This window comes from Sus scrofa, chromosome 10 (assembly GCF_054392235.1).
Source record: "Sus scrofa isolate SSC_HxYL_T2T_F1_AM1 chromosome 10, Sscrofa_HxYL_maternal_Yorkshire_Landrace_v2.0, whole genome shotgun sequence".
Taxonomy (NCBI): Eukaryota; Metazoa; Chordata; class Mammalia; order Artiodactyla; family Suidae; genus Sus; species Sus scrofa.
Window position 1 is genome coordinate 54,508,736 of NC_139392.1, and position 23,731 is coordinate 54,532,466.

Genomic DNA, 23,731 nt, shown 5'->3' on the forward strand with positions numbered 1-23,731 from the left:
TATTCTCCTGCACATACAGCCTAGCTGTAGACAGTGGTATGAGTTGCTAGGCAGACACTTCAGAGGAGAATCTGATCCTCTTCATGATGGGACCAAAAAAGGTACTGATTCCTTCTCCTACATTTCTAGAAAATTCTCCACTGGGGGGGGAAGGCATGGCCAGGAACAACAGCATGGAAGACTGAAGGAAGGTCTCCAAAGTATTCATAAACTTGGAGTTCCCGGTGTGGCTCAGTGGTTAATGAATCCGACTAGGAACCATGAGGTTGTGGCTTCGATCCCTGGCCTTGCTCAGAGGGTTAACGATCCGGCGTTGCCGTGAGCTGTGGTGTAAATCGCAGACATGGCTTAGATACCATGTTGCTGTGGCTCTGGCATAGGCCGGTGGCTACAGCTCCAATTGGACCCCTAGCCTGGGAACCTCCGTATGCCATGGGAAGCAGCCCTAGAAATGGCAAAAAGACTAAATAAATAAATAAATATTTTTTTAAAGTTAAAAAAAAACAAAGTCTTAAAAAGCGGAGCATGACAATGTGAGAAATAAAGAATGTATATATGTATGTGTAACTGGGTCACCTTGCTGTGCAGTCGAAAATTGACAGCACACTGTAAACCAGCTATAATGGAAAAAATAAAAATCATTAAAAAAAAAAGTTTTAAAGGGAAGGGTTGCATGGCTTCAAAGATAGAAAACAATGAACTAGGGAAAAGCCTATTCAACAATGGAAAAAAAAAAAAGGAAACTTGCTCATTCCTTATACGTGAAAACTCGCTCCATCAACCATTATCAGAGATATTTAAAAACCAGCCCCATCCATCCCATTTTATCAAAGTTAAGAATAATCAGACAGTTTTGACAGAAAATAAAATGTGTCCCCCAGCAGTCCATACGCAGAGCCAAATTTCCCAGCTGAAAACCATCAGGTTATGAATCGAAGCACCAGCAACATCAACTTTTCAAACACCATTGATGAGGAGGTCACAGCACTCATTCGTTCCAGCACTGTGCTCCTCATCCAAAGGTGAAGGTGTTTATAGAAGGAAAAAACACCTGTCACAGCTTTCTCCCCGCCTCCTTCCCCTCTTGATGTCTCTGAATATGCATCACTAAATAAAATTTCTCATGCTCACAAATGAAAGGTCCATGAGGAGGACATAGGGAAAGCCCCCCGGTCATTTTGCAGAGGTGAGCAACATTATACTTAAATGACTGCCTGGGAGTTCCCACTGTGGCAAAGCAGAAACAAATCCGACTAGGAACCATGAGGTTTCGGGTTCCATCACAGGCCTCTCTCAGTGGGTTAAGGATCCAGCGTTGCCGTGAGCTGTGGGTGTAGGTCACAGATGCAGCTTAGATCCTGCATTGCTGTGGCTGTGGCTGTGGCTGGCGGCTATAGCTCCAATTTGACCCCTAGCCTGGGAATTTCCATATGCCAAGGGGGTGGCCCTAAAAAGCAAAAAAAAAAAAAAAAAAAAAAAGACTGCGATGTGGTCTGAAAGCCACACGAGCCCTCAGTGTCACCTCAAAAAGAGAGAAGTGATCAACAGTTCAACAGTCAAATAGGATCACACCTGTCAGGTAGCATCAGAGATTAGTTACCAGCACATGACAAGTTTAGTTTTGTTTCAGACTGGGACTGAAAATAAGATCAACTGTTTTCAGGTTTTAGACTTTTTCCCTATAAAACTCCATTAAACCTAGAACAGGGGTACACTTTCTGTGTTACCTAAGAGAGACTCAATAGTTAGACAAAGTTAAAGATTTATTATGTTGGAGTTTCCACTGCGGCACAGTGGAAAGGAATCCAACTAGTAACCATGAGGTTGCGGGTTCGATCCCTGGCCTCGTTCAGTGGGCTAAGGATCTGGTATTGCTGTGGGCTGTGGCGTAGGTCTCAGACACGGCTCAGATCCTGTGTTGCTGTGGCTGTGGTGTAGGCTGGCAGCTGTAGCTCCGACTGGACCCCTAGCCTGGGAACCTCCATATGCCAAAAAAAAAAAAAAAAAAAAAAGATTTATTATGTTGCATTTATTTATCTTCTTTTTAAGGCCACACCTGTGGCATATGAAAGTTCCCGGTCCAGGGGTCAAATCAGAGCTGCAGCTGCCAGTCTACACCACAGCTCACGGCAACACCGGATCCTGCACCCACTGAGTAAGGTCAAGGATCAAACCCGCATCCTCATGGAGACTATGTCAGGTTCTTACCTGCCGAGCCACAAGGGAACTCCATTAACCCCATTTTAGATGATGCGGAAAAACTCAACTCATTTTTCCCTCCACTCTCTCCTAACTGCGCCTTTAAAGGACTTCATTTAGAATGTTAACAAAGTGACAAATTGGATTTATTATAAATAATTACACTGCCATCTAATCTCCTTCGAGGCCAAGGAATGAGGCATTCAGTTGTGATAACCAACCACAACAAACCACAGCAAAACAATGAAGTCTCACCTCTCGCAGGAAGGCTCAATCACCCCCAGCCCTCAACCAGACAGACGAGGGCCGCTCAATGAAATAAGAAACTGTCATTTAGGGGTGGCTCACTGGCCAGAGCCAAGGCTCTTACACACTCCATGACTCAAAGGTTAAACAACAATGAGAGTGTTCTGTGAACTTTCTAAAAAGCTAAACTATTAACTTTAGGACCTGGGGTAAAACCGTGGCCTATACTTGTGCCATTCAGAACCGCAGGGCATGAGCCATTTGGAAAAGGCGAGAAAGTCACGTGTGTTGTCAAGTGCCTGTGAGAGTTCTGAGCTCCAAGGGTCAGCCTCTGGCTGGGGTGAAAATGCAAACCTGCCGGGAAAGGGTGACCAGTTTCTCCTGATGGGCCTTTCCAATGGCAAGTCCTGAAACGGAGTGGCCTTAGATGGCTGCCCAGATCACTTCCATTAACTATCAGTGTTATCCGGCTTCCAAAAAAGGATCATTGCCAGATCCTAAGTAGTGTGAGCAACTTAATGCAAACAGGCCTGCCTGGGGGCTTGAGTCCCTTTCTTGCTACAACCGACCAGCTGCAGAAGCCACCTGGCCTGTGGTAAGAGGACTTGCTGACCTCTTCTAGGTCTAAGGGCCCAAGGGTCCTAGGCTGCCCTTCACCAATGAAAGCCCCTCCCCTCCACCAGCAGGTGGCTTTCTCCGACCCCTGATCAGAAGTAAGTTTCCACTAAAATCCCATTCTGCTTCATTTAACCAAAATCCCTGGTAAGGTTAGGTACACAAAGCAATTGGCCAGAATTAAGGGTGTTAAGTTTCCTAACACACTCCCCTGCAGGGTGTCCCAGAGGTCAGACAAGGTAATCTTGACCTTGTCGCTGACCCCTTATGGCCCCATGTCTGAAGGTGTCCACAGACACCCCAGACACACACACACACACACACACACACACACACACACACACACACCCTTGAAAGAAATGGTTTCTGCCTTCTATGGGTTACAACTTTGCTGGGAGCTCCGAGAATATGTTTGACAAGGTCACCTCTTCCGATATAGACCTACATTGCAATTACTGAAATGAATCTGAGCAGCCATCTCTGTGAGCTTATTGTGTTTTTTCATGGCTTTGCCAGGGCGTGCCAATGCTAGGGGACCTTTAGGTTCCTAAGCAACGGGGTGAGACCCAAGCCTAAAATGAAAAGGCGTGGATTAAAAAGCCCATGCATTCAAGCGGCAAGCATTTAGTGAGCACCTAGTGTCATGCACCTAATTAGAAGTCCCATTCAAAGCTCTCTGGCTTCCTGCTCCATAAGCACCTCTAAACCTTAGGTTCCTGGCCCCAGGGAACCTAATTTCTACATCCCCAGGCGGTCCAGAGCCGCAGTGCCAGGGCTAGCAAGCAAGCATTCAACCCAACTGCCACTCACTATCATCACCATGCCTCCCCCTTCACATTCTGGAAGACTATTATTAGACCTCCCTCAAATGCATAAAATTTTAAAATCCCAGATCGTTCCCTCTAATACATATATTTGAATGTTCTCTCTCTTAAACCATTGCAGCCTTCCCTATCAGAGGAACTATCTGAAGGCACGTGGAAACAGAGATGCAAAGAGAAAACTCACATTCCGCCCAGTCCTGGAAGGATCTCGCTGGTCAACCTCGTGAGCCTGTGTGTCCCACCTCCAAGGAGAAAACAAGCTGGGGACTCTCTCCTCCCATTCCCACGGAATTGCCAGTATTTTTAGGACTGAGTCCTGCAGTGCACAGCAAACCAACTGAAAGATGTTCTCAGACTGTCGGTGTTTATTCCAATTCCTTGTGTCAATTAAAATGCCTATGGACTTTCTGCCAAAAGGAGAGTGTCTGCCCTTTGGACTATTAGCTTCCAGGGACCATCCAAACAAAGGCAGAATACTTAATGCTCCACTTTGTTTTGTTTAAAACTGATCTTGTGCTTGGAAATTTTGGCTGCCCTGCACATTACTGGTCAGCCAGAGAACGCAAGAGCAAAAACAGCTTTTATTTGGATGAGCTGCAGCCTTTAGTATCCTAAGTTCTTCCCTGCCAGTCATCCCTATTGAGGGCCATATACATGTATGTATATATATACATATATATATATATTTTATATATATATATTTTTTTTTTGTCTTTTTGCTATTTCTTTGGGCTGCTCCCGCGGCACATGCAGGTTCCCAGGCTAGGGGTCGAATCGGAGCTGTAGCCGCTGGCCTACACCAGAGGCACAGCAACGCGGGATCCGAGCCGCGTCTGCAACCTACACCACAGCTCACGGCAACGCCGGATCCTTAACCCACTGAGCAAGGGCAGGCACCGAACCCACAACCTCATGGTTCCTAGTCGGATTCGTTAACCACTGTGCCACGATGGGAACTCCGTATATATATATTATATATGTGCACATCTGTGTATTCATGTGCTTTACAAATATTAATCCATTCATTCAAGCAGCAAGCATTTCTGGAGCACCTAGTGTCACGTACCCAATTAGGCATAAGAGATAAAAAATGACAAGCAAGTCCAAGGTCCCAACCCTGTGACAAGCTGTAGGGAAAGCAAATAATCAGGTAAGTAATGAGTCTGCATTGTGGCAAATGCTGTAACAGGGAAAAGAGGTTATTAAAAATAATATCGGAGGCAGCGACTCTGTGTCAGATGTTTACAGCCCCTGCCTCTAATTCTCATGACACCCTGCAAACGCAGGTGTCTCCCCACTTCCCAAATGAGTGTGCCAGGTTGTCCCACACCGCACCCCGCCTCTCCATCAATGTCAGCATCCACAACAGCATCATTTGCATCTCAAATCCCCATTCTGGTCTCAGTCTAGTACCTGCCTGCCGGCCTGCAGGAGCTTATTCAGGCATCGATCAAACTTTTGCCCAGAATTATACAGCACACACCCTGAAGGAACGTTTCAAGCCAGCTGAATGGAGCAATACGAGAATGTTAATAACACAAAGCAACGATGGAGCATGGAGGGGGCAGTCTGCGGCCATGACCAGTGGAGCTTTAGACAGCAACCAGCTTTGTCTGGTTTCTGAGAGGGACAAATCGTTGTGGAAAGAGTTACTCAGGAGATGGGAGCCAGATCTTAAGATCACATAAGGTCAGACAGTAGAAGAGGAAGACAGGCCAGTCCTTGAGGAAAGCAGCGCTCAGAAAGTGCCCAGAAAGCTCACAAGTTGGGCTCAACCACAGCCCAGAGTGTAACTGGAGCCCAATGGCGGGATGAGCCAGTCTTCAGCAGCCCCAAGTGCCAACTGATAAGAGATGCTAGGGCACCTGGGACATCAAAATGACCCAGTGTAATAGCACATGGAGAAATCCAAAGGTATAAGAACTCCTCCCCAAAACCATGACATGTGACAGCATTAGTTCTTTAGTCTACCTCCTAGAACAGAGGGTGAGAACCAAAGGGCCTCCTGGACTCACACACAGGTCACCCAGCAATCTTCTATAGGTGACAGGACCATTCACTGCAGGGACTTGTTGCCACCTGGAGGGTGTGCAAGTTCAAGGCCAGAGCTGCATTATTCGGAATCAGAGCAGAAGGGCCAAGGCTGTCAGCACAGTTCTCCCCCATGACCCTTAGCCAGCAGGACCTCCCTGCCCCAAATTGGTAAACAGACACTTAAAAGAATATTGAGTTGCAAACCAAGTTATTATCATGCCTGGAATACTCACATGTCCTGGCCAGTCCTACCGATTATATCAATATTTGTTTAACTCTTGACTGCTGATAAAATACTTTTACATGGCTTAGATGACTGGACATTCACAAGAGCCATGAACTAAGCACCAGGCCTCTCATTTTATAGATGAAGATCCAGCGGGTCAGAGAAGGTAGGTGACTTCTTCACTTACAGGTTATAGAGCCAGCCAGTTGTAGAGTCAATTTTGGACCAGAATACCTGTCTGCTCTATCACTACTGCAAATAATCATAATACTTTTTAAGTTCTTTAGAATTGACAGAAAGCTTTTGACAGTAGTCCTGGGCAGGACACACACTAATATACATAGACAGACAGATAGACAGACAGACAGGCAGGCACACACACACTCTCACCCCCGTACATACATACTCTCTGTTTTTCTAAAAGTAAAGTAACAGCAGTAGCAATCATAATGCTATTTCCTACCTGTTGAAAAACCCACCTTCCCCTCCTGTAGCTACGGACTTTGACTCAGTACATTTACAAGGTAAGCGAGTAGCTGTTATTTAGATTGCCGCCAAAGATAGGTAGGGAAAGTCTTCTTTTTTGTTTTGGTCTTTTTAGGGCTGCATTCATGGCATGTGGAGATTCCCAGACTAGGGGTCCAATGGGAGCCATAGCCACCTACACCACAGCCAGAGCAACACGGATCCGAGCCACGTCTGCGACCTACACCACAGCTCACAGCAAGGCCAGATCCTTAACCCACTGAGCGAGGCCAGGGATGGAACCTGCATCCTCATGGATACTAGTCAGATTCCTTTGCCACTGAGCCATAACAGGAACTCTGATAGGGAAAGTCTTACATCCCAGATGTTGAATAGTTTATAACTCACTGCTTAGAACAACCTCACTTTTGTGTTAAATATCTGCCAATTTCTGTTTTCTGCCACTAAGCTCCTGCCTCCACATCCCATCTTGTCTCAGTGACACACAGAGCAGCATCTTTCCTATTATGTCTATCTCATGTCAGGATTTGTTTTCAGGAAGGAGGTAATTCCCAGCAGACATAAAATGCATAAGACTTGAGGAGGAAAAAAAAAAACCCCACCCATTACTGCATTTCTAAACAAAAGATCAAACAGACAGCATGCATTCTTTATTTTTAAAAATCTCCACCTCCCAGTTTTTCAGAGCACTTCTTTCAAACTCACAGGTCACCTACAATAAAGTATTCAATAAACAATCTGTCAATTAGTCTTGCACAGTCGGGGCAAAATTATACACAGAAACGTAGAACAAGCCAAAATCAAAGCAAAATACTAGTGACAAATGAGCCAACCACTTGTCATCGAAGAGGCAGAGGGCCTGTCATCACACCCACGAAATAAAGATCACAAACTCCCTCACCAGCCACAGGGAGGCCTCATTTTTTTTCTCTTCTCATAACACATAATTCTACCAAAAGATTTTCACGAAAATAAGGTCAACATATTTAATCTATAAAGCAATCATCTCACCTACTTTGAATCATCCTTCTTTAGGAGAGAATTTATATAATCAGGCCACACTACACAAACAGAATTAAAATATATTTTTTTCACCTTTTTCCCTTGCTACCAAAGGAAAACCACGCAGGAATAAAGTGACTTCATTCTAGGTAAACAAAGTATTTCAACCACATGCCCTTAAACCATAACCTTAAACATATCCAGGAAACATGACTTTTTAAAAATAATTCAATGAATTTTATTATATTTATAGTTGTACAACCAAAATATGACTTTTGAGAGCTCCCTTCATTTAGTCACTCAGTAAATCCCCAACATACAGTTAGCTCCTCTTAGGCATGAGCCCCCAATGACTTCAGGTCCATACTAAATGTGGACAGAAATATTCTGATACAGCAACTTTTAAAAAGTCACTTCCTTTCTGAACTATCACTTGAAAAATCATTTTAGTGAAAATCAACTTTCACAATTCTTGTTAGGTAATCTAGGGTGTGGGTGTTTCTGAATTTCCTTTTCATGGGAAAAAAAGGAAGCACTGAATCAGGGGACATCAGGGGTCTATGAAAAAAGATGTATTTTGATACACATGGAAATAAACACATACTTTTTTGTTTGCTTAAAGATCCTTTTATCTACTTGACTCACAACATAAATACGCTGCAGTCAAATTCCCAATGTTGAATTTAAATTTGGGTGTGGAATCTGGCTTTTCTGCTAAAGTTAGACCAGGGCACTACCTACCCTGTCAAATCCCTGGTGAAAGGGAAACCCATCCAGCCCTTGGAGGCCCCCAATGAAATCCTTCTTTGTTCACCTGGAACTGAAAGGCTTCACATTCAGAATCACAGCTCCCTCCCACAGCACTGGAAGTATGCTCTGAATCCAGATAGCCATATTAGACTCTCAATCAGGGATTTGTTAAAAATTTAACGTTGCGAATGAAACCAGAGCAACCACTGATACCAACCACGTAATTAAATTCATGGTTCAAGGAAGTTTCAAAATCCAATTCAACATCTGACAAGTCTCCATGTGTGACCTACCTATACTTGTGCATATCACTCTTGAAAACTCAGAAAAAGGGCAAGTCTTAAGCTTTTAAAAATAAGCCTATTAATCAGTTTGTACTTCATCTAAATCACACATAAGAGCGAACTCCAGCCACAATTATATCTCAGCTTCTGCCTTATTCTGGCAGAAGGACCACGGCTGACAAGAGTTACTGCAGACAATTAAATCTCTTGTCCAGGAGTCTTGATTCATACACCCTGTGTCATAATCTAACACTGAAATCGCCCCTCCACCCCCAGCCCCCAGGATTAGGTCGTTTATTTCTGGTCCCTGGTCGTCACTGGGTTAGTAACTCTTTTCTCTATAATTTGCGCGTCTCCTGGAAGGGCAAGGGAGACGCCTGATTTCAAACTGCATTTGTTTACCGCCCACTGCCTGCAATAACATGCATTCGCACAACCCAGAAGCGTGCGCTTCCGTCACCCCCAGTACCTGCCAAGTTCCTCGCCGGTGTCGTAGTAATCGTCCACGTTTTCCTGCCTGAACACCGTCATGATAAACTGTCACGCCTCACCAAAGCCCAGCGCACTTCAGCTCCGCTTCCCAAACCATCACCACCGCTCCTGCTCCTGCGCCTCCGTGGGCCCCTCATGCATGAGAGTCCCGTCCTTTAAAAAAAAAAAAAAGGTAATAAGAATAACAAAATGACAACTCCCAAAGGAAGTACCTCTCCCCAGGGCTAAGACCCACTTGCTGAAGACCACCTCTCCGGAGCTGCCCCTCCCCTCCGGGTGGAGAGGAGCACTCTTTGTTAAACCCAAGCCAGGGACGCCCCCAGCCCCGCATCGCCCGCGCACGCGTGGGGCCGAGCACAACCGCACCCCAAGGTCCGCTTCCCCGAAAGCAAGGCGCTGGGCTAGGATCAAAATCGGCTCCGGAAGTGGCTGGCCTCCCCGCCTCCTCTTTCTCTGCACACACACGCCCACCCAGCTCCCCACCTCCAGGGGCGCCGCGGAAGAATGAAGCCCTCGCCCGGGCCGAACACTGCTCGCTGGAAGCATCCCTCTCCTGCCTGCAGCGGCGGTGCAGCCCCCGCGCCACCTCTCGGCTCCCGCACCTCCCCGGCCACCTTCTCTCCTCCCTCGAGTCACGCAGTCCCCAGAGGCACATTCCTGGCGACTCCCGCTCCGTTACCCGGCCGACCCGGCTTGCGGCCGCCCGGGGGAGCAAGGGAGGGAAGGGAGCGGCCGAGGGAGGCGCGGCCGCCCGCTCCCGGTCCCCGCGCCTCGACACAAAGCGCCCGGCCCGCGCCACCTGTTTCCACCCGACCCACGAGGCCGGGGGCCCCTCCCGACTGTGATCCCACTTCTCCCCGCAGTCAAGTTTACCCCGCCTCGGCCTTCCCGGTGGTCCAGGCGGCTGCCGGGGCAAACCCCGCCGCGCCGCGGCCGCGAAAGCAAAAGCAGGCGGCGGGGCCCGGGAGGAGCCGGAGAGCCGCGCGCGGCCACTCACCCGGGCGCCCGGGAGCTGCCCGGGTCCCTCCGGAGCGCTGTCCGAGGCCAACGGTAGGCGCCAGCGCCGGGAGCGAGCGGGGCGGCGGCGGGAGCGCAGGGAGGCAGCAAGTGAGGACGCTGATCCCGCGCGCGTCCGCCCGGCGTCGGCTCGGCTGAGCTCTCCCGCTCCAGCTGCAGAGCAGCCCTCGGCTCCTCGCCGCCTTCCGGGCGGAGGGCGGCCGGCAGGCGGCCAATGGGGGACCCCGCGGGCGGGCTGGCGACACGGCCCACCCACCTCCGAGCTGCCCGGCCCGGCCGTTGCTGCGGGTGCTGTGCTGCGCTGGCTGCTCCTCCCCGCTCCGGGCTCGCTGGCGCGCTCTACCGCGCACACCCCCGCACACACCCACTCACCCCGCACCCGCGTGGGGAGCTCAGCCATCGCGGCCGCGCGCACCGTGGGCGCCCTACCTGTGACACGCCGAGACCTGCCTCCTTTGGCGGGATTCCAGGGAAATGTCCTGCAAATGTGTCCTGAGCGCCTAGGGTGGGCCAGGCACTGTGCTCGGCACCAGGAAATCACAGGGAGCGTAATAGGTTTAAAAAAATCCCTGCCCTCGTGACACTTGCATTATGGTGGCGAAGCTAGACAATAAATATGTAAGCAAATAAACGAGATCACTTTAGATCCATTCTATGGAGACAAAATTGAAGGATAATGAGATAGAGAATGACAGGGCGGGAGTGGGCCACATTAGGTGGCGTTCCCCTCCTGGACAGGGCTTTTGAGCTGGGATTTGAACTATAAGAAGGTATGAGGAGTTCCCGCCTTGGCACAACTGGATCAGCGGCATCTTGGGAAGAACGCAGGTTCGATTCCCCCATAGGCCGGTACAGCGGGTTAAGGATCCAGTGTTGCAGCGGCTGCAGTTAAGGCCACGTCTATGGCTCGGATCTGACTCCTGGCCTGGGAACTTCAGATGTACAGGGTGGCCAAAAAATGAAAAAAATAAAAATAAAAAAGAAGGTATGAAACCAGAGAAGAAAGGTTTTAGGTCTCAGAGGCCCAAGGAAGCAGCAGAAACGAAAGGTCTATGCGTGCTGTCCAATATGGTATTGAGTACAGATGACTTGACATGTGGTTAGTCCCAAATGAAGAGTCCAAGAAGGGTGAAATACACATGGGATTCCAAGACTTGAATATTTTTTATATTAAATGCATGTTCAAATGATAATATTTGGGATGTGTTGGGTTAAACAAAAGCTATTATCAAAATTAATTTCACCTTTTCCTTTTTAAAATACAGATACTAGAAAATATGAGTACCTGTGTGGTTTGCAGTTCTATTTCAGTGGGCTGTGCTGCTCTACACAGAGACCCCATGTCTACTGGAGACCCTTATCCATACTCTCTGCTTCTTTTTTTTTTTTTTTTTTTTTTTTTTTTGTCTATTTAGGGCCAAACCCATGGCATATGGAGGTTCCCAGGCTAGGGGTCCAATCAGAACCATAGCCACCAGAGCCACAGCAATGCAGGATCCAAGCCGTGCCTTCAACCTACACCACAGCTCAGGGCAACGCCAGATCCTTAACCTACTGAGCGAGGCCAGGGATTGAACTCACGTCCTCATGGATGCTAGTCCAGTTCGCTAACTGCGGAGCCACAACGGGAACTCCTTCTTATCTTTTTTTTTTTTTTTTCCCCTTTCCATACACTCTACTTCTTACCCCATGCCTCCACCAAGCCCTGGAGTAGGGGGAACAGAAAGGATGTTTCCCATAGGAACTGCTGGGGAATCACTAAAACTGAAAAGCTCCTTCAGAGAACTGAGAATTACTAAAACTTTGTAAACCCTCTGAGATTTCAGAGCCATGTCATGGTTCAAATTTCCAGATTTTCTAAAATGAGATGGTTTACACTCTCTTTAGGTCAACAAAAATTTTTGAAGGGGGCGGGGAATGCCCATCAGCTCTTATGCTTTATGTCAGACCTTCCTCTTTAAAGAACAGTTCATTCAATGGCCCAAAGGAAGGGCATGCGTTCATGATGATGGAATCAAGATTCCAAATTGGGAAATTGATAAGTGGTTCGTTTGAGAGTTGATACAAAAGGATCTGAAGAGGTGAGAAATGCAGTCAAAAATAATAACAAAAAAAAATGATTCATCTGGGGGAAATGCAACTGAATACATCTGTTGGAGGGAAACAGATTCTTGGAAAATTCGAAAATGCTGATGGATGACTGCTTTAAGGGTAATATTTTTCCTGTGAAATAAATGTGTGTTTTCCAAGACAATGAGAAGGACTGGCTCCGTTTGGGGACTAGCATTTTTTTTTTTTTTTTTGGTCTTTTTGCCATTTCTTGGGCTGCTCCCGCAGCATATGGAGGTTCACAGGCCAGGGGTCTAATTGGAGCTGTAGCCGCTGGCCTACACCAGAGCCACAGCAACGCGAGATCCTTAACCCACTGAGCAAGGCCAGGGATCAAACCTACAACCTCATGGTTCCTAGTTGATTCGTTAACCACTGAGCTACGACGGGAACTCCCTAGCATGTCTTTTCTACATGCTGATCACAGGAGAGCTTCTGCAGTAGCAAAAAAGTGCAGGCAGGGCTTGGGAGTCACAAAATTGGATCCAGTATGGGTGGAACCATTCAACCCTAGCTGTGAATGACCCTGGCTGGGTCCCTTTCCTCTGAGTTTCACGTCTGCCCTAATTTAGGCAAGCATTTTAGAGAGAGAAATGTGCCCAGACATTCAATGAAGATGCAGAGTCTAATTCTCCCCATGAATACGAGTTGGCATGAGTGGCTTGATTCTAAGAAACTGTACAAGTGATGCGGTGTAACATCCTTCTAAGGTTTGGTCATAAGGAGTTAGAGCTTCTGCCTGCTTAAAACTCTCTCTTGCTCACTCTCTTGCTCTTGCTCTCTCCACTCACTCTGGAAGCCTTCAGCTGCCATGGTTACCCTGGGGCTGCCATGTGGAGAGACCACAGAGAGAAGCCCAAGGAAGCCAGCTGTTCCAGCCCCACCCCCACCCCCAGCTATTCGTGTCTTCACAGCCCAAGTTCTGTGAGTAGCATAAATGATTGGTACTGTTTTAAGTCACTATCTTGGGGTGGTTTATTAGAGGCAATAGATAACTCATAAGAAAACCTAACTCAATGTGTACCACATGCCAGGCAGATGAAATTATCTCTTGCTTAATCTTCAAACAACTCTGTAAATCAGTTGGTTTTTTCCACTTTATACTACACCTTCTTCGTCTCAGTTCCACCACCTGCCAAATGAGGAAGATAATAGACCCGGTGTATTCCTCAGAGTTGCTGGGAGATTCAGTAGAGATAATGCATGAAACAGGACCTTGTACATTGTAAGAGACACCAGAATGTTGATATTACATTTTCTGTCATGTTCCAAGCAAGAAGAACTTTGAAAGACATCTCTTCCATGGAGGATAACTAAACTATTAATCCTGAAATTATGAGATTCAAGCTGTAAGGGACTTCCATGAAAAGAACTTGATGATGTTATGGACTATGGCTTATGATAATCGTGGTAATAACATTTAAAACAGACTCAAGTAGAGAATTTAGGACATTATTTTAAATCTGCATTAATCAGGGTAAAATAACTGTTGCTATAAAATGCCACAGATCTCGGAAATTTGACACATTCATGGTTTATTTCTTGCTCTCAGCACAGATGTTTGCAGGGACCAGAAAAAGGGCTCTACTCCACATAGTCATTCAGGGACCCAGGCTTCTGCCTTCTCATAGACCCATGGTTCCCTTGGTGCATTGAGTTTCTCCATTGATATTTTTCATTCTCTGAAGAGAGAAGAGAGAATCCATAGAGGACTGTATTGGAGATTTATTTCGGGGGGTCAAGTTTGAAGTCTGAGGCTTAACCATTTCTTGGGCAAGATGTTCTAAGATAAATCAAAGTGAAACACACTAGCTCAGTTTACCTTTGGGTTTTTGTTGTTTTTTGTTTTGTTTTGTTTTTGTTTTGTCTTTTTAGGGCTGTATCCGTGGCATGTGTAAGTCTCCAGGCTAGAGATTAATCGGGGCTGCAGCTGCTGGCCCATGTCACAGCCACAGCAACACAGGATCCAAGCTGTGTCTGTGACCTACACCATAGCTCATGACCTATAACCACAACTCACGGCAACACCGAATCCTTAACCCACTGAACAAGGGCAGGGATCAAACCTCATGGCTACTAGTTGGATTCGTTACCGCAGAGCCACAACAGGGGACTCTATGGGTTATTTTTTAATAACTTGCCTTTGGCTTTTATCAAGGGCTAATAGATATATACTTTTAAAGAGATTTGTTTTTCGTTTGTTGGTTTGGTTTGGTTTATTTGCTTGTTTTTGCCTACGTCCATGGCATGCAGAAGTTCCTGGCCACGGATCAAACCTGCACTGCAGCAGCAATCTGAGCCATAGCAGTAACAATGCCAGGTCCTTAACCCACTGAACCACCAGGGAACTCCCAAGGGCTAATGATTTTTAAATGGCCTCATGAAGAATGTTTCTGTACCTGTGGTTTCCCTATTGAAGAGAGTGCCCATTATACAGTTGCATGCCTCTTAAGTAGACAGTCACATGACTGACAAATTCCTCTTAGCACTGAGTGCTAAGAGAATGTATCACTCCTGATTAAATTAGACAATGAAAATTACAGAGCTCACTCTCTTCTCCATTTGCCCCTGGCTTCCAGGAAGCATATGGCAAGGTTAGAAAGTACAATCCTCCAAGTAGTGTCCAATTTACCATATTCTCTGAATCAATCAATAAGCATTTATTCTCTGATATATATTTATTGTCTAGTATAGATACTAAGGATGCAAAGATAAGTAAAACATTTTCTGTCCTGAAGCAACTTAGTCCAGTGAGGGAGACTAAAGAGCAAAGAGACAATTCCATTAGAATGTGGTGGTGTAGATATAATCCATTTATTTCTCTAGATGTATTATCTACCTTTCTCCACCCTTACAGGTCAACAGACTGAGCTGTAAGATTATTATTATTATTATTATTTTGCTTTTTAGGGCCAAACCCACAGCATATAGAAGTTCCCACGCTAGGGGTCCAATTGGAGCTGTAGCCACCAGCCTACACCACAGCCACAGCAACGCTAGATCCAAGCCACATCTTTGATTTACACCACAGCTCACAGCAACACAGAATCCTTTACCCACTGTGTGAGGCCAGGATTGAACCCACATCCTCATGGATCCTAGTTGGGTTCGTTAACCACTGAGCCATGAAGGGAACTCCTGAGCGCTAAGATTATTTAACTCACTCCCTTGTCCTCTGGCTGCAGGTCAGTTTGGCCAATGGGCAACCTGGCCTGAGGTCAAGGAGAAGGAAGGAGAATGAAGCCAGGGTAGTTTTTGTCCTACTTTTCTCACTACAAGTTTGCTTGGTCACTATCAAACAAAGGTCACACTGCTTCTCACCAGGTGAACTCTTCTGTGTGACTTTCTTGGCCCGGGGTTGGTACCTGCTCTCTCTCCTAGTCTGTCTAGGACTTTGGAGGGATAGCAGTGAGTGATAACTTGAAGGGAGATCTGAATTCTCTGTTCAGGAATTGAACTTGGGCAGCCTGGGCAAAAACCTGGAATTCTAGCCACTAGACATTTAGAGACTAAAAGCAGAATTGCCCCGATTCTTGCCCCTGTTCAAAGCAAGAATGTTTCAAGGAGGCCAAGACTGTAAAAGCATGTCCAAAGGTTGCTTTTTTTATTATCTTTCAGTTTTTGTCTTTTTAGGGTTGCACCCTCGGCATATGGAGGTTCCCAGGCTAGGGGTCCAATTGGAGCTCAGCTACCGGCCACAGACACAGCCACAGCAACGCCAGATCGACGCCACAGCTCACGGCACCTTTAGATCCTTAACCCACTGAGGAAAGTCAGGGATTGAACCTGGGTCCTTGTGGATGCTAGTCAGATTCGTTTCCACTGAGCCAGGATGGGAACACCTACAAGGTTTATTATTATGGACACAGTACAACACGTGGGAGAGCACACAGAGAAGTAGTTGGTTTAAGACAGAAGCAAGACAGTAATACACACCCAAAGGGGGAGTGTGGGTGTGGGCATCCCCCTGAATAAAGAGCGCACCAAAGAGGTGGTTTAAATCACTTATATGGGACAGTTCTTCCAAGTCTTTGTTTTCCTTTGACCAGTTACCTTGTTTTATTTCTCACATCTGGCTGGACCCTTGCGCCCTCCTTGATAGGGGTGCACTTTTTTTTTTTTGTCTTTTTGCCATTTCTGGGGCCGTTCCCACAGCATATGGAGGTTCCCAGGCTAGGGGTGGAATCGGAGCTGCAGCCGCCAGCCTACGCCAGAGTCACAGCAACTCGGGATCCGAGCCACATCTGTGACCTACACCACAGCTCACGGCAACGCCAGATCCTTAACCCACTGAGCGAGGGCAGGGATCGAACCCCCAACCTCATGGTTCCTAGTTGGATTCGTTCACCACTGAGCCACCACGGGAACTCCAAGGGTGCACATTTTTTGGCCAAGATGGATTCCAGAGCAAAGGATTGTAGGATGGTTATCAGGATGCCATAACCCCCATCCCTTTTTGATCACCAGGAGTCCTTCTGCACATGTGCAGTTGGGGACGTCTCCTTGACCCCAGGAGTGATTGGTGGGGTCATCTTATCCTTTTACGCCAGCAGAGCTCCTGCCATCGACTTTCTCCTTGAGGTGTCACAGAGAAGCAAGCCCCGTTTTACTCAGCCTAACAAGTTCCAGCTGTTCTCAGCCCAGGGCCCATCTACCTCCTACCTCATTCGGACCTAGAGGTGGTGGCAGCTCCACGTGACTAACCTGGGGGTCCTGCTTCATCCCCGATGGCTCCCCTGTGCCTTTAACACACCTCCTGGAATCATCCGAATTTCAGCGTGTCATCTCTTTCTTCCGCCACCTCAGGCAGATTGCTTCGGAAACACAAAGGGGAGGGCAGTTAATTCAAGTAAAGACCAGGGATGGAAGGTGACAGGAGGGGTGAGCCTGTGTTTTCAGGGAAGTTTCCTAGAGGAGCTGACATCCTGCTAAAACAGATGAAAGAAGATTAAGAATTAGCAGAGTAAGAGTTCCCGTCACGGCTTAGTGGTTAACCAACCCGACTAGTATCCATGAGGACGCAGGTTCGGTCCATGGCCTTGCTCAGTGGGTTAAGGATTCAGCATTGCCGTGAGCTGTGGTGTAGGTCGAAGACACAGCTCGGATTCCGCAGTGGTGCGGCTGTGGCATAGGCCGGCGGGCTGCAGCTCCAATTGGACCCCTAGCCTGAGAACCTCCATATGCCTGGGGTGCGGCCCTAAAAAGACACACACACACACACAAATACCTCTTGAATATTGAGGGTCTCCAGTGCCTCCTACATGTATAGTACATCATGAATACTTCTTGTCCTCTGGGTCCAATAGGTTACTCACTTCCTTATCTGTGCTTAACACATCTTGTGAGTTTCAGCCATCCCATTTATTTTCTTGATTTCTAGAACAGAATTGAAAATCCACAAACAAAATCACAAGTGCACATTACACACCTCCTTCTGAACTGTGAGCTATGTGAAGCATCTCTCCGACCCCTTCTGCCACCCTTGCCCCAGACTCACAGCCTTTTTGTAGTGCAAGGGTTTAAAGATTAGGGCTTGAGGTTACCTGCCTGGCCTTCTGAACTGGAGTTCGGGACTGCAAGTTTCAGACCCCATGGCATGGATTTTGCCTACTTGTCTACTTCTATGTTTCCTCTGATTCATTTTTTTCCCACAATGTTCAATTACTGCATGCATCCTTAACTGCTCAGTGAATCCTTTGTATAAAAACAAACAAACAAAAGCTGGGTTGTAAATACACACATACAAATCACTGATCTGGGTCTGAAAGGCTACAGGCGACAGTAAACATCTGGGGATACAGGTTTACCTTGGCCCTTAGCCTGATTTCTTTTATGCCTGGCCCAATCTCTTTTAGGTTCTGATACTACCTAAAACAAAACAGGAGTTCCCGTCATGACGCAGTGGTTAACGAATCCAACTAGGAACCATGAGGTTGCGGGTTTGGTCCCTGCCCTTGCTCAGTGGGTTAAGGATCCGGCATTGCCATGAGCTGTGGTGTAGGTTGCAGACGTGGCTCGGATCCCGCGTTGCTGTGGCTCTGGCGTAGGCCAGCGGCTACAGCTCCGATTCGACCCCTAGCCTGGGAACCTCCATATGCCGCAGAAGCAGCCCAAAGAAATAGGAAAAAGACAAAAAAAAAAAAAAAAAAAAAAAAGGGTTGGTAACGTGGAACGGCACTTATGAAACTCATGGCCAAGACTGTCAGCCAGGTTCCTAGCTACAGGTACATACGGGTGTCTCTAAGCAGTGTACCCATCATGCATTTTACTAGTCAATGAAAAGGCAGTGTTTACATAGTATGTACTCTTCTCTTGCCACAGAGTTCCTGCTCTTGGCTTTTGAGTGCAGTTAACCACCAGATCTGACAACATTTCCCTAGAGATGTTGATGACGAGAACATTTGGATATAACTGGGAAGGAGAAGAAGGGAACATTCAAAAGAGTTTCTGTTTTTTTGGTTTTTTTTTTCTTTTGTCTTTTTTTTTAGGGCCGCACGCATGGCATGTGGAGGTTCCCAGGCTAGGGATCTAATGGGAGCTGTAGCCGCCGGCCTACACCATAGCCACAGCAATGCAGGATCCGAGCCGAGTCTGCTATCTACACCACAGTTCACGGCAACGCTGGATCCTTAACCCACTGAACAAGGCCTGAGATCGAACCCGAAACCTCATGGTTCCTAGTCGGATTTGTTTCCACTGCGCCATGACGGGAACTCTAGAGTTCCTGCTTGTCAAACAAACTTAAAGCAAGACTGAAAGATAATTCATTCTGAAGGAAGCACTTGACATTATTCATCCATTAGAACTGGATGCACAGTCAGAATTACAGATAAAACCTGAACTTATGGGAGTTCCCATTGCAGCGCAGCGGAAACAAATCTGATTAGGAACCATGAAGTTGCAGGTTCGATCCCTGGCCTTGCTCAGTGGGTTAAGGATCCGGCGTTGCCATAAGATGTGGTGTTGGATGTCACAATGTTGTGGCTGTGGCATAGGCCGGCAGCTGCAGCTTGGATTCGACCCCTAGCATGGGAATTTTCATATCCCGAGGGTGCAGCCCTAAAAAAAAAAAAAAAAAAAATCAAAGCAAACAAAAAACCCTGATCTTATAGCCACATTGATTTAGTGGAAGGTAGTTCTATCTATTTTTATTGCTTCTAGCTTTTTTTTCCTCTGTTGGTGACTAATGAACCTCTTTAAAACCATGAGAGTTACTATCATTGATTTCTACTTATTTTCCTTTCAGAAAAAATTATGGTAAAAATATTTTGAATCAGTATCAAAATTCATCTTTTTTTGGGTGCACAGGTATTAAATATGAGAGAAGATTCAATATAAATGAAAGCCTCCAGGTTTCTTGGCATGGTTTCATGAAATACATGTCCCATTACTCAAACCAGTGAAGTGATTTACAGCCTTATTCATTGCAGTTGGTAGGATTTATAGAAACATTGCTTTTTAAAAAAGACAAACTTGTCATAGATTTTTCCAGAGGGTTCTGTCAGTTTGAAGATTTGGAAATAAAGCAATAATCTTTGACCCTTTCAATGCTGCATTCTCATAAATTTACACACCTATAAACTTGGGGAGTTCCCGTTGTGGCTCATTGGGACTAGTATCCACGAGGACATGGATTTGATCCCTGGCCTTGCTTAGTGGGTTAAGGATCTGGTGTTGCCATGAGCTGTGCTGTAGGTTGCATATGCGGCCTGGATCTTGAATTGCTATGGCTGTGTTGTAGGTTGGCAGCTGCAGCACCGATTTGCTCCCTAGCCTGGAAACCTCCATATGCTGCCGGTGTGGCCCTAAAAAAAAAAAAAAAAGATGTTTTTTGCTTATATAGACTTACTATGTCCAAATATACTCTTTTCCAAAAAACCATATAAAAATAATGTTTTTTTTTTGTTTTTTGTTTTTTTTTCTCTTTAGGGCCACACCAATGGCATATGGAATTTTCCAGGCTAGGGATTGAATCAGAGTTACAGCTGCAGGCTTATGCCACAGACACAGCAACACCAGATCTGAGCCATGTCTGCGACCTATACCACAGCTCACAGATCCTTAACAGTTAAGGATCACAGCCGGATCCTTAAGCCACTGATCGAGACCAGGGATCGACTTCAAATCCTCATTACCACTGAGCCACAAAGGGAACTCCCATAATGGGCATAATTTAATTTGCTGCTTAAGTATCTCTGCTATTTTCTTACTTTTAAGAAATGTCAGGAGTTCCCGTCGTGGCGCAGTGGTTAACGAATCCGACTAGGAACCATGAGGTTGCGGGTTCGGTCCCTGCCCCTGCTCAGTGGGTTAACGATCCGGCGTTGCCGTGAGCTGTGGTGTAGGTTGCAGACGCGGCTCGGATCCCACGTTGCTGTGGCTCTGGCGTAGGCCGGTGGCTACAGCTCCGATTCAACCCCTAGCCTGGGAACCTCCATATGCCGCGGGAGCGGCCCAAGAAATAGCAGCAAGAACAACAACAACAGCAATAACAAAAAAAGACAAAAGACAAAAAAATAAATAAATAAATAAATAAATAAATTTAAAAAAAGAAAAAAAAAAGAAATGTCAACATGATGGAAATTTCTGAGGAAATACTGCTTAAGAACAGTAAGCACTGGGTTTATAACTTCTTAGGAATCCAGGATTACTTCTAATAGTTAAATGCTCACTCATTCATTTAATTAAGGATAATGGTGAATAAGAGAGACCCAAGGAACAAAGATTTACAAGCAGGCACATTTTGGAGTTCCTGTCGTGGCTCAGAGATAACAAACACGACTAGGATCCTTGAGGACACAGGTTCAATCCCTGGCCTCGATCAGTGGGTTAAGGTTCTGGTGTCGGGGTGAACTGCGGTGTAGGTTGCAGATGCAGCTCAGATCTTGAGTGGCTGTGGCTGTGGTGCAGGCCGGCAGCTGCAGCTCCGATTGGACCCCTAGCCTGGGAACTTCCATATGCCTTGGGTGCAGCCCTAAAAAGTAAAAAATAAAAGTAAAAAATCGAAGTAGGCACATTTTTTTTTAAACTGAAGTTGATTTACAATATTGTGTCCACTTTCGGGTGTACAGCAAAGTGATTCAATTATACATATCCATATATCCATTTTTTTCAGACACTTTGCCCATATCTGTTATTACAAAATATTGAGTACAGTTCCCTGTGTTATACAGGAAGTCCTTGTTGTTTATTTACTTTATATATAGAAGTAGCCATATTTTGTATTTCTGAGGAATCCTCTTAAAGAAAGGATCCACCGGTTTTTCTGAAATTTCCTGCTTATGTTTCCTAGAAGAAATCCCCGCAAGGGAGCTCTCCAACTGCAATCAATAAGAACAGTCCCTAATCAAGGTTATACAATAAAAAGGCACAATAGTTGAAAATGCATTCTCCACCTCTTCTGCACACCCCCACGTCACTTCCTTCTTTCCAGACTACCTCACTCTTTTTTTTTTTTTTTTTTTTAAATTCTTTTTTGGCCACCACTCGGCATATAGAGTTTCCAGGCCAGGGATCAGATCTGAGCCATCGTTGTGACCTAAGTCACAGCTGCAGTTAAGCTACATCCTTAACCCCCTGGGCACAGCCGGGATCGAACCTGCATCCCAGGGCTCCCAAGAAGCCTCTGATCCCCTTGTGCTACAGCGGGAACTCCATATCTGATTCTTTTAATGTTTAAAAAACCATGGATTCCCACCTCCTCCATCCTATCTTAACTCTTTGCAAAGGTGATTAATTTTTCAAATGTTAACTAAATAGATTCTTTCATATATTAAAAAAATGACATTTTAGTTGACTTAAATATGTCTTAAATGACAAATATACCTTTTTAAAATAGGTTTTGCCCATTTGATGAGATATTTGATTTATATAAGCTTTTAAAATACTTGTAGGCACGTTGAGTGTTAGAAGTCTATGTTTCATATGTTTTAGAGTATTTCAAAAAAACATGGTACTAGGTACATGATGGCACATAGTGAATATTTTTGCCTGGATTAATTGCCTTTTGGTGTAATTAATTCACTACAATAATGTTCTAATATACACACCGTTTTTGCTTTTAACCCAAATGCATTCCAGGAAACTAGAGCATTGGGCAGCCCACGGTATAAACAGGTAATGATTTTCTGTAGCAAGAATGCACCAATTGGAGGTTGTATATATCTTGGAATACTACTCAGATGTAAAATGAAATAATGTCATTTGTGGCAACATGGATGGACCTAGAGATTATCATACTAAGTGAAGTCAGAGAAAATCCAAAACTGTATATCACGTATATGTGGGATTTAACATATAATATAAATGAATTTATTTATGAAAGAAAAAGAGGCTCACAAACACAGAGAACAGACTTGTGGTTGCTAAGGAGGAGCCGAGTTGGGGGAGGGAGGATGGAGTGGGAGTTTGGGATTCGTAGATGCAAATTATTATATATAGAATGGATAAACGACAAGGTCCTACTATATAGCCAAGGAACTATATTCAGTATCCCGTGATAAACTGTAACGGAAAACAATATAAATGAGAATGTGTATATATATATATATATATACCTGAACCTCTTTGCTGTATAGTAGAAATGAACACAGCATTGTAAATCAGCTTTACTATACTAAAATAAATTTTAAAAATAATAATTGGATGTTGTACCGCTGACCAAGGATTTGGCTTGAAATAAACCATGGCAGTAAACAGAAACATGTCATAAAAACCAAAGCTCAGCAACAATAACTGTATGAGAATACAGAACCATAAAATTATGCTCCAAGCCTAATAAAACGGGCAGAAATACGCTGTAGACATCACCACAGCACTCCACTGATACAGATCTCTGTGTATACATATGTACATCACATAAAATGCAAGTGTATACTATCATAAATTCTCGTTAAAATAGCATGTTGAACAAAATAAGCATTAATTAAACAGTTCATCAGCAATAATCATGCTGACCTTCTTAGAGTTTGGAAGGACTTTCTGGGGCTAAATAGCATGGGCCAAGTTTCTGCTATCTGACCAAGAAGGTTTGAGCTGATTCCCGTTTCTCTCTGAGAAAAGTCCTTAAAGCGACAAGAGACTTTGAAATTCATCAGCCTTGTGGAGTTCCCGTCGAGGCTCAGCGGTCAGTGGACCTGAGTAGCATCCATGAGGACATGGGTTCGATCCCTGGCCTTGCTCAGTGAGTTAAGGATCTGGCGTTGCCGTGAGCTGTGGTGTAGGTCACAGACTTGGCTCAGATCCTGCATGCTGTGGCTGTGGCGTAGGTCAGCAGCTGCAGCTCCTATTCGACCCTTAGCCTGGGAATTTCCATATGCTGTAAGTGCCTCCGTAAAAATACAAACAAAAAAATGAAAAAAGATGGAAAGAACACAAATGGAAAAGTGTTGTTAGGTGACTGTCAGGCAGTATGGAACACAAGAACGTCAATAAAATAAAAAGTGGGA

At 45.6% G+C, this 23,731-nt stretch overlaps 1 protein-coding gene across 16 annotated transcripts in view; it reads right to left on the reverse strand.

Annotated features, from left to right (window-relative positions):
* The window catches only part of DAPK1 (death associated protein kinase 1), a 228,989-nt gene extending 218,478 nt beyond the window's left edge, over positions 1-10,511 (reverse strand). For 4 of the 16 annotated variants that reach the window (XR_014817705.1, XM_021064606.2, XM_084979752.1 and 1 more), the window contains exons 1-2: positions 10,156-10,344; positions 9,136-9,311 (exon numbers count right to left, since the gene is read on the reverse strand). Coding sequence is in view for 7 of the 16 variants with exons in the window: in XM_021064606.2 (XP_020920265.2) it covers positions 9,136-9,197 (62 nt within the window). In the remaining 9 variants the exon portion in view is untranslated. Of the gene's footprint in view, positions 1-4,068; positions 4,224-9,135; positions 9,312-9,393; positions 9,826-10,031; positions 10,345-10,431 lie in introns of those variants that run through there. The other 12 variants (XM_021064610.2, XM_084979758.1, XM_021064613.2 and 9 more) reach the window with 7 other exon arrangements.
* Positions 10,512-23,731: the final 13,220 nt, after the last annotated feature.